General features: G+C 36.6%; 2 protein-coding genes, 1 non-coding gene and 1 pseudogene across 3 annotated transcripts; 2 read left to right on the top strand and 2 right to left on the bottom strand.

Moving 5' to 3' along the window:
- Positions 1–866: 866 nt before the first annotated feature.
- LOC133700793 (hsp70-Hsp90 organizing protein 3-like) lies at positions 867–4,303 on the bottom strand. The gene is made up of 7 exons (XM_062124454.1): positions 3,255–4,303; positions 2,066–2,354; positions 1,859–1,944; positions 1,546–1,769; positions 1,398–1,464; positions 1,246–1,305; positions 867–1,130 (listed from the first exon to the last, which is right to left on the bottom strand). Exons 1-7 carry the CDS (start codon positions 4,149–4,151, stop codon positions 1,017–1,019), a joined length of 1,737 nt encoding a protein of 578 aa, XP_061980438.1. The 5' UTR covers positions 4,152–4,303; the 3' UTR covers positions 867–1,016.
- Positions 4,271–6,848, top strand: LOC133701952 (uncharacterized; annotated as a pseudogene).
- A 381-nt stretch (positions 6,849–7,229) lies between these two features.
- TRNAN-GUU (transfer RNA asparagine (anticodon GUU)) lies at positions 7,230–7,303 on the bottom strand. Its single transcript has one exon. It is a non-coding gene; the product is annotated as a tRNA-Asn (tRNA).
- An 886-nt stretch (positions 7,304–8,189) lies between these two features.
- On the top strand, positions 8,190–12,015 carry LOC133701226 (vacuolar-processing enzyme-like). The gene is made up of 9 exons (XM_062125067.1): positions 8,190–8,658; positions 8,907–9,071; positions 9,965–10,121; positions 10,321–10,406; positions 10,507–10,706; positions 10,862–10,910; positions 11,007–11,216; positions 11,303–11,509; positions 11,601–12,015. Exons 1-9 carry the CDS (start codon positions 8,428–8,430, stop codon positions 11,781–11,783), a joined length of 1,488 nt encoding a protein of 495 aa, XP_061981051.1. The 5' UTR covers positions 8,190–8,427; the 3' UTR covers positions 11,784–12,015.
- Positions 12,016–13,328: the final 1,313 nt, after the last annotated feature.

Raw genomic sequence — 13,328 nt, 5'->3', positions numbered from 1 at the left:
CGCGGCATTGTTTCAACCTGGAAAATTATTGTTAAATTTGACTGAACTATGTAGAGATGAGGGAGTTAATTACGAGAATAAGAGATGAAGGGAAGATTGACAATACCAATGACAAAAGGAAGTTGATGATTGGGCAAATTGCAAGTAGAAAATTTTGGTTGCCACCGTGGAGAATAGAAAGAAAAAAACGCGTAGAAGCGGATCGGAACATGGATTCAATTAATAGCATGGTTAGAAAAACTCACATTCTAGTAGTAATCTTGGGATAAAACTTGTAGTTCAACGACATAGCTCGGAACTGGTGGATGCCCCAAGAAGAAAAGCTTGATATACACAAATTCGATAGAGGTGATTCGAGGTACGTTTTAGAAATGGTTGGAAAGGAAGCGACTGTTTGGCATAACTATATTAGGATTTGTTTCTGATAATTTTGATGTCCTAAAATACAACACCCTTGAAACCCTTTCCGTGCTGCGTGTGGACAAGGGAGTAAACACGACGTAAACCTTATAAAAGTGCGTTACGCGTGTAAATAAACACAATCCTGGGAGACGAAGCAGAATTGAGAATCCCATCCCTGTTATTCTCTCTGCTTATCACTTCTTTGTTCATTCATTGATGTGAGCGAATCGAGGAATCTCGTGGCCAGTTACCATCTAAAGACAGTCATTTTTGCATCGGCAGTTGACACACAGAAATAAAACAATTCCAAAGGATCCCGCCGTTGGCCTTGATCGTGCAAAAGCACCACGTCCTGCAGGGAGGAACCACTGCACATGGCTAATTTCATATCCTAAAGGAACCTTGTCACTATCCAATTAAGGGCAAGCATGACTCTTGAATGTGTGTCCACACGCAAGCAAATATAAACATATCAAAACTTTTCCAAATTCAATTAATTTTTACCACCTGGCCCCCACTCAAATTCACATTGGAAATTACAATTCACTGGTGAAAAAGTTCAAAAAAAACAAAAAAAGAGTTTTGCCCATTTAACTGCTCTTTTCCATTCAAATCTATCTCATCTGGACAATTCCAGCTTGGACAAGTTTCTGAATCTTGCTCATCACCATTGGGTTCTTCGTGTGTTCCTGAGCAGACTTGGGATTCTCTTGGAAGTCAACCAACACCTGAAGATTGTGACAAAATGAATTATTACTACCACACACAGTTGCAACCATCTTCGATTTTGCATTTGTTCTGCGGATCTAGAGAAAAGGGTGACAAGGCCGTTTAAATCCTTACCTGTCTCATGACGGGATCTGAGAGAATGTTCTGAATTTCTGGGTCCTGCATTCCCTTGGCCTGCAAAATGGAAGTCACAAATTCAAGACCCATGATCCAGCCACCACTCAAACTTTCTGGGCATTAAACGTAAGTCATAAAAGCAAACTTACCTGTCTTTCCTTTAGCTCCTCAGGGCTTAGGTCACCACGACTGGCCTTATTGAGCTGTTCCACACATCTGTAAAAGAAGTGAGAGCACAGTTAAACTCTCTCAACCATGTGTACACTTAAATGTAAACAAATCTAGATAAATAAATACCTTCTAACACCATCTAGCAATTCCTGGTTCCGAGGGTCATGTTTCAGACCCTCCTGATAAGTTTCCAAGGCTTTATCATACTCTTTCATGAAGAATTGAACAGCACCTTTTCTTGTATAACCCTTTGAGAATGTGGGATCAAGTTCAATGCACATCTCCGCATCCTTCAACCCCTCAGGAAGAGCCCCAAGTTTGGTGTAGCATGCAGCTCTGTTACTATATGTCTATAAGCAGCAACCAGCCAAGCATTATTAGAGCGGAACAACTGAAACCAATCACATACATACGAAAATGTTTGGGTGACTGTTACTACCTTGGGATCTTTAGGATTCCTTCTCAAAGATTCTGAGTAGTGCTTCACAGCCTCTGGATACTTCTGCTGCTTGAAAGATTCATTGCCTGCAGAAAGTGCACACCATCACACCATACACATATGTAACAAAATGGATTAAGTGACAGAATAATATGAACTGCATTCAAAGGGATAACCAGCAACTAAACATGTACACAGAATGGCTACCTTTCTCACGCTCTTCCTCAGCCAATTTTGGATCAAAGTATTCTTGTTGCTCAAGATCCTTCTTTGCTTTCTCCGCCTCATTTAGTTTCTTCAGTGTGTCTGGATTGCGATGCTCTGTAAGGGCCTTCTGGAAAGTCTCAATGGCAGGTTCATAGTCCCGTGAGCATTTTGCCATTTTCACCAAGGCAGTTCCTTTCCTTGTCAATGCTCTTGCTATCATCTTAAAGTCTGATCTAAGCTCTCTACCTCTTTCAACAGCTTTGTCACAATCTTTAATACATTCATCATACTGAAAATTGTAATTGGATCAGAGAGGGGTACAGGTGAAATCAATTAGTAAAAACAAAGGTGATAATTCTACTCCTATACAAAACCATGGTTAGCCCATATGAGCACGATAACATTAAGAACTTTCATCAAAGCAGAGTAAGCTAGTCAGACTGCAAGTGATCACCTGAATTTCTCTCGCTAGCTAATACAAAAAGCAGGACTAATATACCCCAGATTCCATTCAAGTATGAACATCATAACCCGACATCATTCTATTCAATCCATTTCCAGAAAAATTTCCAAACACTTGAATCGTAGAACCCTAGTCAATGTCTTCCTCGCATAATGCAGTCCACTGCAATAGCTACCAAAACTTGCAACACCTTTTGGACCCAAACTTTCGAAGGGAAAGGTGGGAGACAACCAAGCGTTACTTATTTACAGTTTAATAAAAAGAAGCAGAAAGAGCAAGACAGAAGATTTGTTATCATGCTTATGTGTCCCCTAGTCTCCATTTAGACTCTTCTCAAACTATAATCCAAGCTTTGTGTGGACATGATAGACTCGTCCTTCAATAAACAGAACTTCTATTTACTTCTAATAAGATAAAACGTCAATAAAACTTACTCTCACCCTTCAAAAATAGTATGTACAAGGAACTTGGTCAAGAGCGTAATATTACACAGCTTGGGCTACTCCTTACTAAGATCCAACAAAAAGTGCATTGCTTTAAGATAGTTAACATTAAACAAGAACACACAGCCTTAAAGAGTTAAGACTATGCAATCATTCCAAATCACAAAAAAAATATCTTTTTTGTCAGCAGCACAAGTAACAGCATTCAAAAATCATAGCCCGTAAAATTAAAGCCAATATGAAGCAAATCAAACCAATATAAACAGCAAAACATTAAATTTACCTTTCCCGTCTCCAAATAAACAGCAGCACGATTCGTCAAATACGAAATATCCTCATCATCAAGCTCTGTCGCCTTTGTATAATGCTCAATAGCCTTCTCAAATTCCTTCTTTTTATAAGCTGCATTCCCCAACTCCTTCTCTTTTGCTGCTTGAGCTTTCCTCTCCTTCTCCTCCTTCTCCTCCCCCGTTACCTCCATTGGCTCTGGCTCCGCTACCTTCTCCTCCTCCATCTTCTTATCTTCCTTCCTCTCCGACGCAGAGGACTGAGGAGCGGACGTCTCCTCCGGAATCTCCATATCGTCCCCTGAATTCGGCCCACCAAACTTAACATTCAACAAAACCCCAATAGCCTGCATCACTCTCTGATCCTTCAAGTAGAGATTCAAATTATTAGGGTTGTTCTGAATCTCTTGCATCATCTTAACGAAATCCGGCTGCTGCAAATACAATCTCGTCGACGGATCCGCTGTTAACTTCGCCCACATCTCCGGACCGGAGAATACATTACCAAACGGACTAGGCGGTGGCGCCGCGCGGCTCTGGGAGGCAGCTGCTTGAGCATCCGCCAAACCGGATTTTAATCCTTCATTATTAGGATCAATCTCGAGTCCTTTCTTGTAAGCAGAGATAGCGTCTTGGATTTGGTGCAAGCCGAGATGAGCGGCGCCGAGGCGAGAGTAACCTTTCGACCAGTCCGGCTTCAGCTCAACGGTTTTCTTAGCGTCTTTTAAAGCATCGGCGTAGTGGTGGAGAGACGCGTGAGCCGCCGACCGGTTAGAGTAGAGAACGTGATTGGTTGGGGAAAGGGCGATGGCGTCGGTGAAATGTTCGACGGCGGTAGCGTAGTCGCGGGCTGAGAAGGCCGCGTTGCCTCGAGATTTGGCTTCTTCGGCCATGCTGAACGGTGTTGGGTGATGTCGTTTAGGGAAGTGAGGTTTCTGAGAGATTTTTTATAGAGAGCGAAGAGAGGGGGAGGGGTAATATAGGGAAAGAAGAAGACGAGAGAGTTCTGGTGATGGGAGAAGAAGAGGAAAGTGGGTTCTGGAATGTTCTTTTTTGTGATTTTTACTTGGATTCGGATTCCCATAAGGGTGTTTGGTGACGGGACATTGTAGCGGGACGCTTTGGTTAAGCTGTGTTTTTCTTTGACTAATTTGACTGCCTAGTCGTGAAATCATTTTGGAATTAAAAATGGTTTTATTTTAAATTTTATAATAAGAGTTCAAGTTTTTTTTTAACCAAATTTAGGAATTTAGATTATAATTTTCAGATGAGACTTGAAGCGTAATCCGATTTAAACCCTTATCCAAGATAGTGTATCAACCCACAAAATTAGTGGGTTGATCCAATGAATTAATTTTAGTAAAATATTATATTATTAACTTATATTATGCTGTGAATTACATCAAAATTTTTATATTCAAGTATTAATAATGTATTTTTTAATCATAAACTCGAAATAAGATGTATATTAGATAATTTTTCAAAACAATATTGATAAAACAGTATATTGAAGATATTTTTTTTCATTTACGAGATCGTAATAACACAATAGAAAAAAATTAAAATAAATAATGAATGCTTTTAATCAACTTAATATTAAAAGATAAAATAGAAAAAAAAATAAAGCAAAAAAAACTACTCGAGTCAACCCGGATTAATCTGTCAAACTCGCAACTCGGATCAAGAAATTAAGATAATCTTATAAAAAATTAAAAACAAATATGAAGTTTAATTTCCAACCAACATAATATTAAATGATGAAATCAAAAATAAAAATTAAATGGATAAAAAATAACAACTTAATTCAACTTAAGCTAACTTGTTATACTTGTGATCAAATTTATGAGACTGAGATAATTTCATAAAAAAATAAAAATAATTTGAAATCTCATTTCCAACTAATCTAATGTTGAAAATTAAAATAAAAAAAATCCATAAAATCAAGATAACTCCACAAAAAAAATTATTCTTAATCAACCTATTATATATATATATAGCATGTACGATGACTTTTTAAGACTAGTCAATATGTTACCATATCAAGACCTTACCATAACTTTTAGCATTAATGTTTACATGTTTAGAAAAAACACCCCATAATCCAAAATAAACTTGTTATACATAGTTTATATAAACAAGATAATAAGATATATCTATTGTGATGATCTTGAAAAATATACAATAATCAAATATTAACCAACGTATTAATATAACTATAACATTACATCAATTAACATATAACTAAGTTTTTTTTTTAATTAATGTGAATATTCGGATCAGCTTGCGCGTATCTCGACTAATCCTACATGCTCTAAAGTTAACGACCATGTAAGCCTTTAATAATCTTAAGATTTATGAGATTCAAACTGGTAATGTTTAGGAGAAGTTCTCTTTTCTTTATTTCATTTGGATGAATACAATTTTTTTTTATCTCATTTACTTCCTATAATTTTACTTTTTACCCCAATTTCCAATATATTATCATTGGTCACCTATCACACGTGTAAATCAATTGATACCACTAAATATTATTTGTATCATTAATCTTTCAAACGAGAAATAATTAATTAAATTTAAAAAATATTAATACCAATAAATTACAATGTATTTCATTAATATCATTAGTCTTTCAAATTATGAATAACTAATAAATTTTAAGAAAGACTGAAATAAATATAACTTATTGGTATCATGAGTTTTTTAAATTAAGAGCGACTAATTAAGTTTAAAATATACTGGTATCAATATAATTTATTGGTATCATTAGTCTTCCAAACAAGAAATAACTAATCAAGTTAGTTTAAGAAATGTTGATATAATTTAATTTATTGATATACTTGGTCTCTCAAAAGAAGGAATGAATAATCAAGTTAAAAAATATCGATATAATTATATTTTTAATCTTCCACACTTGAAATGACTATTTAAATTTACTTTTAACCCCTTAATTTCATCATCTTAATATCAAAGTCAATGAACCCTACTGACATCATTAGCGTATATTTCTTTTCAAATGAATGCCGATAAAATTAGCAAGGGCTGGCTGAAACGGCCTGTTGAAGCTCGGATTAATGACTCGAGGAGAGGAGAGAGGTTACTGACATCCCAGAAACAATAGAGAAGAGTTGGAAAAATATGCTGAGGACACTATCCACAACCCTTTTGTATATGACTTTTCAAGCAGGTGGTATCAGGTCCCCTGCAGCTGATCATGCAGACATGTAGGCAAGGGAAGCGGCCTTCTTTTGCTACTGAGGTCACTTCCATATCATGCTAGTCGCAACCGGCACTTTCGTTATATACCAACTGAAGTGGCAGCCAAACATGGGTTGCTGGTTAAGGAGGGAGGTCGATTTGAAATCCGCTTGGATCCTCGTGAGAGTTCATGTAATGCTGTATTTGGTTTGGCATCAGTAGCTAATGTCCATTTGCAGAAGTCTCGTTCATTAGCTGGAACAGTCCCAAGTGAGGCTCGTTCAGTGCTTCTTCCAGCCGTGTATGATCCTAGGTTGGTTCGAGGAGTTCTGGGTATTTCTCCTTTATGGTACCAGTTGAAATTAAATTGGTCTTCATGGAGGGGGAAATACTAAAAAAAACGTTCATCATCTTCATCCTTCGAATCAAAATTCATGTTTTTGCACTTGGGGCTCGCAGATCCCCATGAACGTGGTATGCGGACATGGGCAGGATAGTGATTCATCTTCCTTGTATAAAGTTGGATCGTAGTTTCAATTTTCTTTCATAATACATGGTTGGTCCCTAATTCTTTTCGAACTACAGCTAGTGATTTTCAATTTTCTTTCGTAAGACATGGTTGGTCTCTGATTCTTTGAAAATGCACATTTGCACCTTGACTCCTTGGAGATTGATTGTTTTGGCTTATCTAACTTCAGTGATTAAAATTCAAGTGGGGAGGTTTTCCATCGGAAATCTATTCCACCTACCAAGAAAGGTTGTGGAGTGAAAAAAAACGCTAGAGGAAGGGGTCGAACCTCCGACCTTATGGTTAACAGCCATACGCTCTAACCAACTGAGCTACTCCAGCTAGTTGAAAGTTGCGCATAAATTTAGATATGTATCGTAGTTAATATGTACAAGGGTCTACAAGGGAATAACGAGTTTGCATCTCAATCGAGTCGAGCTGATCGAGAGCAGTCGGCACGTTATTCCATACGCATCATCTTGCTAATTTTAAAGAGTTTACAGTTACAAATCCGAAAACATTCCAGTTAATTTGGAGAAATGCTAGGTAGAAGTAAGAATAAATTAATTAATATTGGGCTGTCAAAAAAGGGAAAAAAAAAACTAATTTTGGGATTGAATGGCTGGAGTAAAAAATAGAGGGTCTGATGTTGTTTTAATTAAGTGACTAAATTAAGAGCACAGACCCCCTGCTACCCGTCCAAGTCCAAACTGAGTTGCTAAAATGGGAGGTCGGTGCATCATAGGTTTCAGACATTCTCAAACAACATATGGCAAAAGTCTGTCATCTATTTACTTTTGTTCAATAGTTGAGTTTTTTATATAAGAATAAAAATTAGTTTTCCATAAAATTCAGATTGTCTACGTTAAAGCTTAAGGGGAATTCATGAAAACTCAGTTCTTATCGTGTAATGTTAAATGCTTGAATTGTATGATCGAAGGAGCTGTGACCAGGAAAAGATAGAGAATACATCTGCCGAGGTTGCTATTTGGGGAATAAAATTAAGACATCGATCCTAACATATTTTTTGGGTTGAAAAAAATCTGCTCTAACTTTCAACGTAACATGAGGCAGTAACCTAGTTTTAGCTGTCTTTCAAAACTATTTGAGGACACAATCAACAAAGCCCCTACTCTAAGAATCCGAAACGAGAAAACCCTTCTCCTTTAAAGTTTAAACAATTAATTAACACAGCTCCAAAACACGAAAACAATACAGCACAGCCCACTTGCGTAGAAACCTTAGCATTTTGGGACCCCCTGCAGGTCTTTCATCATTGCCCTAACGTGTCAGCCCCTTACTTTGCATGGGATCTCGAATTCTCACTTTATAAACACCTTCACCGATTCTCTGCAAGCCACCTAGCTCTTCCTAATTTTCTCTCCGGGTTCTTTTTTTCCTTGACCAGTTATTGTTTTTTACCATTGCTGCTAGTTTGATCATTTCCAGGAAAGGTCAACTCTCCGATGGAGACCCATAAGCCCTATTTTCTGTCCGCTATTTTCGTACTTGTGATGCTGTCTTTTCTACATGAACAAAGTAGCCAGGCCGCTCGGTTAAACCCGGTTGAAGCGGGAATTCTTATGCCAACAGAGAAAGATGGACCGGAAGTTGATGATGATGATGGTATGGAAATTGGCACGAGATGGGCAGTTCTTGTGGCCGGTTCAAATGGTTATGGAAATTACAGGCATCAGGTGAAACTCGTTAATATTAACTAGCTAGCTAGCCCCCCTCTTTTTTATTCCTTTTTTTATTAGAGACCAGGTGGCTTATTTATCTTCTTGGACTTCATTAGTTAGCTAACACGCTTGATAGACTACTCATTAGTATTGCAGAGTATGGAATTTTCTTTTCTAATGTTGGATGAGAAATTAATCTTGTGTATGCTATTGATTAAATCATTGATGATTTAATTGTGGATATGCATGTGAAATATACACAGGCGGATGTCTGCCATGCGTATCAACTACTAAGAAAAGGTGGGATAAAGGAAGAGAACATAGTAGTGTTTATGTATGATGATATAGCTAAGCATGAGTTCAACCCAAGACCTGGAGTTATCATCAACCATCCTCAAGGAGATGATGTTTATGCCGGTGTGCCTAAGGTAATTACTCCACATGTACTCCTATTTTCTTATTAAATTATAATATAAATTGATATTTTTATTGTTTTAATGTTTTGGTTTCAAAAATACAAAGAAATATTATTATTTTTATGGGTTTTAAATTGAAAAGTATTTTTACAGCAAAAACACTCCTGTCTGCCATGTTGAAGGTTTTGGTTGGCATATTCCATCCCAAGTTCGTCATTGATTGTTGCATCTTGCCATTATTGGCTTCTATCACTACGTGTCATCTTTATTTTAGTTGCAGACAACCTTGGTCCGTCCAAGGTGCGTTCTTAGTAAGATCTATATTTCAACCTTATTGGTCTATCCTAGATATTCAAAACTACCGACAGGATTTTAGAAATATTTATTAAAAATGAAAAGGACGGCCATTTTCATATTGATTTATAGCATATTAAACTATGAATTGGTAAAGTGGACTTGTCCTCAAAATATCTCTTCTTCAATTACAATATTATTATTGTTCACATAGTTGCAAATTGCATTAATGTTTATTTTAACTGCTGCTATTCTATCCGATAGAGCATCCGATCATTCTTTTTTTTTTCCTTTTTTTTTTCAGTTGGCAACAAGTTAATTATGAAATATTAACAGGTAATATGTGTAGCAATAGATCACTAAACAACACGGTTTCCTGAAGGAACAGAAAAATGTAATCAAAGGATTACGGATAACCTGTCAAGTGATTTAAGTCATTTTTGGGGCACCACATCATATTTTATTGGTCACTTGATTGGATTTGGACTAAAAGGTTTATAGCCGAATTTGAGATGATTATTTATTGTACTAATTTAATTATAAGCCATAATTTGGCTTTTAATGGTGAAAGTTTCACGGAAGCTGTTGAAATACATGGTTTATCGTGGTAGGATTACACTGGCGTACAGGTCACCACTGAGAATCTGTATGCAGTACTTCTTGGTAACAAGAGTGCTGTCAAAGGTGGAAGTGGCAAGGTTGTGGATAGCATGCCCAATGACAGGATCTTCTTGTACTATTCTGATCACGGAGGTCCTGGAGTTCTTGGTAAGTTTTTTCAGATTTTTTGATCATGTGGTTCTGGTTCATTTCTTAGGCCTAAATATATCAGTTGCTATCCCATCCATAACAAAAGTACCCTTTCCCTCCAAATTTGTTCCCTGTTTTTTAATCAAGGTTTTGGAAAAAATGCCACACCGTTTTGGGAGAAAATTGAAGCTCACTGACTTGTACCATGTGAATATAGGGATGCCAAATATGCCTTTTCTATATGCAATGGATTTCATTGAGGTTTTAAAGAAGAAACATGCATCTGGGAGTTACAAAGAAATGGTAAAGAGACCATTGATTTTTTCCTCACAATTCAGTAATTCTGTACTGCCATGGCAATTGACAAACATTTGATTGCTGACAAACTTTTCTGTGTACACAGGTCATGTATATAGAAGCTTGTGAGAGTGGGAGCATCTTCGAAGGGATCATGCCCAAGGACATAAACATTTACGTGACAACAGCATCAAATGCGGAAGAGAATAGCTGGGGAACTTATTGTCCTGGGATGGAGCCATCTCCACCTCCAGAGTATTTCACTTGCTTAGGGGACTTGTACAGTGTTTCTTGGATGGAAGATAGGTGTGTACTATAATGGCTGCTTGCTATCCTTATCACTTACTACGCAAACCAATCTCAGTTCATTCTTCTTCGATAGTAGTTCACAAATATTGATGAAAGCTAGAATTTGTTAGTTTTAATTTTTTATTTTTTATCAACTCTCTCTTTTCCTGCAGTGGAAAACACAATCTCAGAAGAGAAACAATAGAGCAACAATATCATTCGGTAATGCCGACAATTATCATTAAATGAGGATTTCTACTCTCAGCTTAATATAAATTGGAGCTGGTGTAATGCAAGATTTGTTTTTTGTTTACGCAGGTGAAGGAGAGGACTTCCAATTACAATACGTTCACTTCCGGATCCCATGTGATGCAATATGGGAACAAAAGCATCAAAGGAGAGAAGCTTTATTTGTACCAAGGTTTCAATCCTGCTAGTGTAAACTTCCCTCCAAACAATGTCCACATTGGTAGGCGTATGGATGTTGTTAACCAGAGAGACGCAGAGCTTGTTTTCCTCTGGCAAATGGTAAGTGCAGATCTGGGAAGGAAGCAGTACTTTTGGGACTTATTTATCTTTCCTGCTGCGCTATAATTTTGTTTTGTGCCCTCCAGTACAAAAGATCCGAGGATGGTTCAGAAAAGAAGACACAAATCCTCAATCAGATTAAAGAGACTGTGAGGCATAGAACTCAGCTGGACAGCAGCATGGAATTGATTGGAACACTATTATTTGGACGTAAAAAAGGTTCCGCCATGCTTAAATCTGTTAGGGAACCCGGTTCTCCCCTAGTAGATGACTGGATATGCTTAAAATCGATGGTAGCATACAAATGCCTGTTCAAGTCTTTTCCTTGCTGCGCATTCACTGTGTTATTAATTACTAACAACGTACTAAACTTCAAAATTCCAGGTTCGACGGTTTGAAACACACTGTGGATCATTGACGCAGTATGGCATGAAACACATGCGAGCATTTGCTAACATTTGCAATGGTGGTGTCTCTCAAGCCTCCATGGAGGAAGCTTGTATCGCGGCATGTAGCGGCCACGAATTCGGGGACTTGCGTCCTTCAGACCAAGGTTACAGTGCTTGAAGTACTGTAGAAGGAGCTCGAGCATGTTAGATTAAATATGTTACTACGCATAATGTTAGATGCTTTAATTATCCCTCTGTGGTCGCATTTCCATGCCCAGGTGTTCTAAGTTGGTAGTATTTGTTCTATGTGGCTGGTGTGCCTTGTTTCCCATAAAACTGTACTCGAGATCTGTATCCGGACTCGTCTTTGAGATTATTTTTCTAAGCCATATACACTCCGTTATTTGTAAGTTGTTAGTGTTACGAGTGGAATTGTTAGTTAATTTATAATTTAATCATTTGAAGCATAAACAAGTTTGATTCCCAATTCTATTATTTGTTTGGTGACCTCTCCCGGCAACCGTATGGTAGATATTAAGGCAAAAGCACCTCTCATCTCACTAATACTATTCATCAATAACATTCATGACCAACTATGACATGATTACATTAATCAAGTGACTATCAACACTAATTTTTTCATCAATAATTTCATAGATCTAGAAGCATGTATAAATACACTGCAATTTGTTTTAGGAAACAAAAGGTCAACCAAAGACCATGAAAAATAATTTTTAATTTTTAATTTTTTTTATATTTTTTAATTTGTTTTAATATGCTAATATAAAAATAAATTTTAAAAAAATAAAAAAATATTATTTTAATATATTTCTAAAACAAAAACACTTAAAAAAAAACCCACGTACTCCCTTTTAATGTCAAACCTATCGACCCAATTTTTTCTTTTTCACGACTTTTTGTCACTCACCTGGAAGAGTCGCCAGCCGGTGTAACTTAAGCAGCTCAGATACACGCATTTTGAAAATCGGTATTCTTACAAAACTATAACTACTTGATTTTTAAAAAAAGAAAAAAAAAAGAAGGAAAACAGAGAAGCAGTGTTGATAAATATCACGAAAGTACCATTTGGTAGACTATTCATGAATAGAAACAAGAACACGTCTCATGATAATTTCATCAACTTTCTCTTGATTAAGTGTCAGAAATTTAGAGTTTGATATTTTCCACGACTTGCTTTGTATTAACTCTCTGGACTCTGGGTACTTTAAGACATGAAATCTTTAAACTAAGTGTCAGAAAATTTAGAGTTTGATATTTTACACAGCTTCTTTAGTTAAATCTTTCATTAATTTGAAATTGAAGAAAAATTAGTCAGGTTATTGGCACAACGACCTTTTTCTTTATTTTTATGTCTGCTTTATTTATTTATTAGAAAATAAAACATATCTATGGACCGAGATAAGAAGATTCATAAAAATATAAATTCATATATCTAGTTTTGTTGGTAATTAAGATGGGGTTGCTAGGCTAACCTTAATTTTGTCGCTTTAACTTCGAAAAATTGGTATTAAGAGGTTACACTAAGTGAAGGGAGTCATATGATGATTGTTTTAAACTTGATGTCTTTCCCTTTGGATAAGAAAAAAATAATAAGTCCAAGCCCACTAGTCTGGGCTTCAAGGCTCACATGTCTGGGCTTTTCCTTTATTGATATATTTTTTTTCAATTAATACCTTTTCATGTCTTTTTTTAAACATTTTTT

The sequence above is a fragment of the Populus nigra genome, chromosome 8 (assembly GCF_951802175.1).
Source record: "Populus nigra chromosome 8, ddPopNigr1.1, whole genome shotgun sequence".
Classification (NCBI taxonomy): Eukaryota; Viridiplantae; Streptophyta; class Magnoliopsida; order Malpighiales; family Salicaceae; genus Populus; species Populus nigra.
The sequence above is the reverse complement of the archived record's forward strand: the minus strand, read 5'-3'. Positions and strand labels throughout refer to the sequence as shown.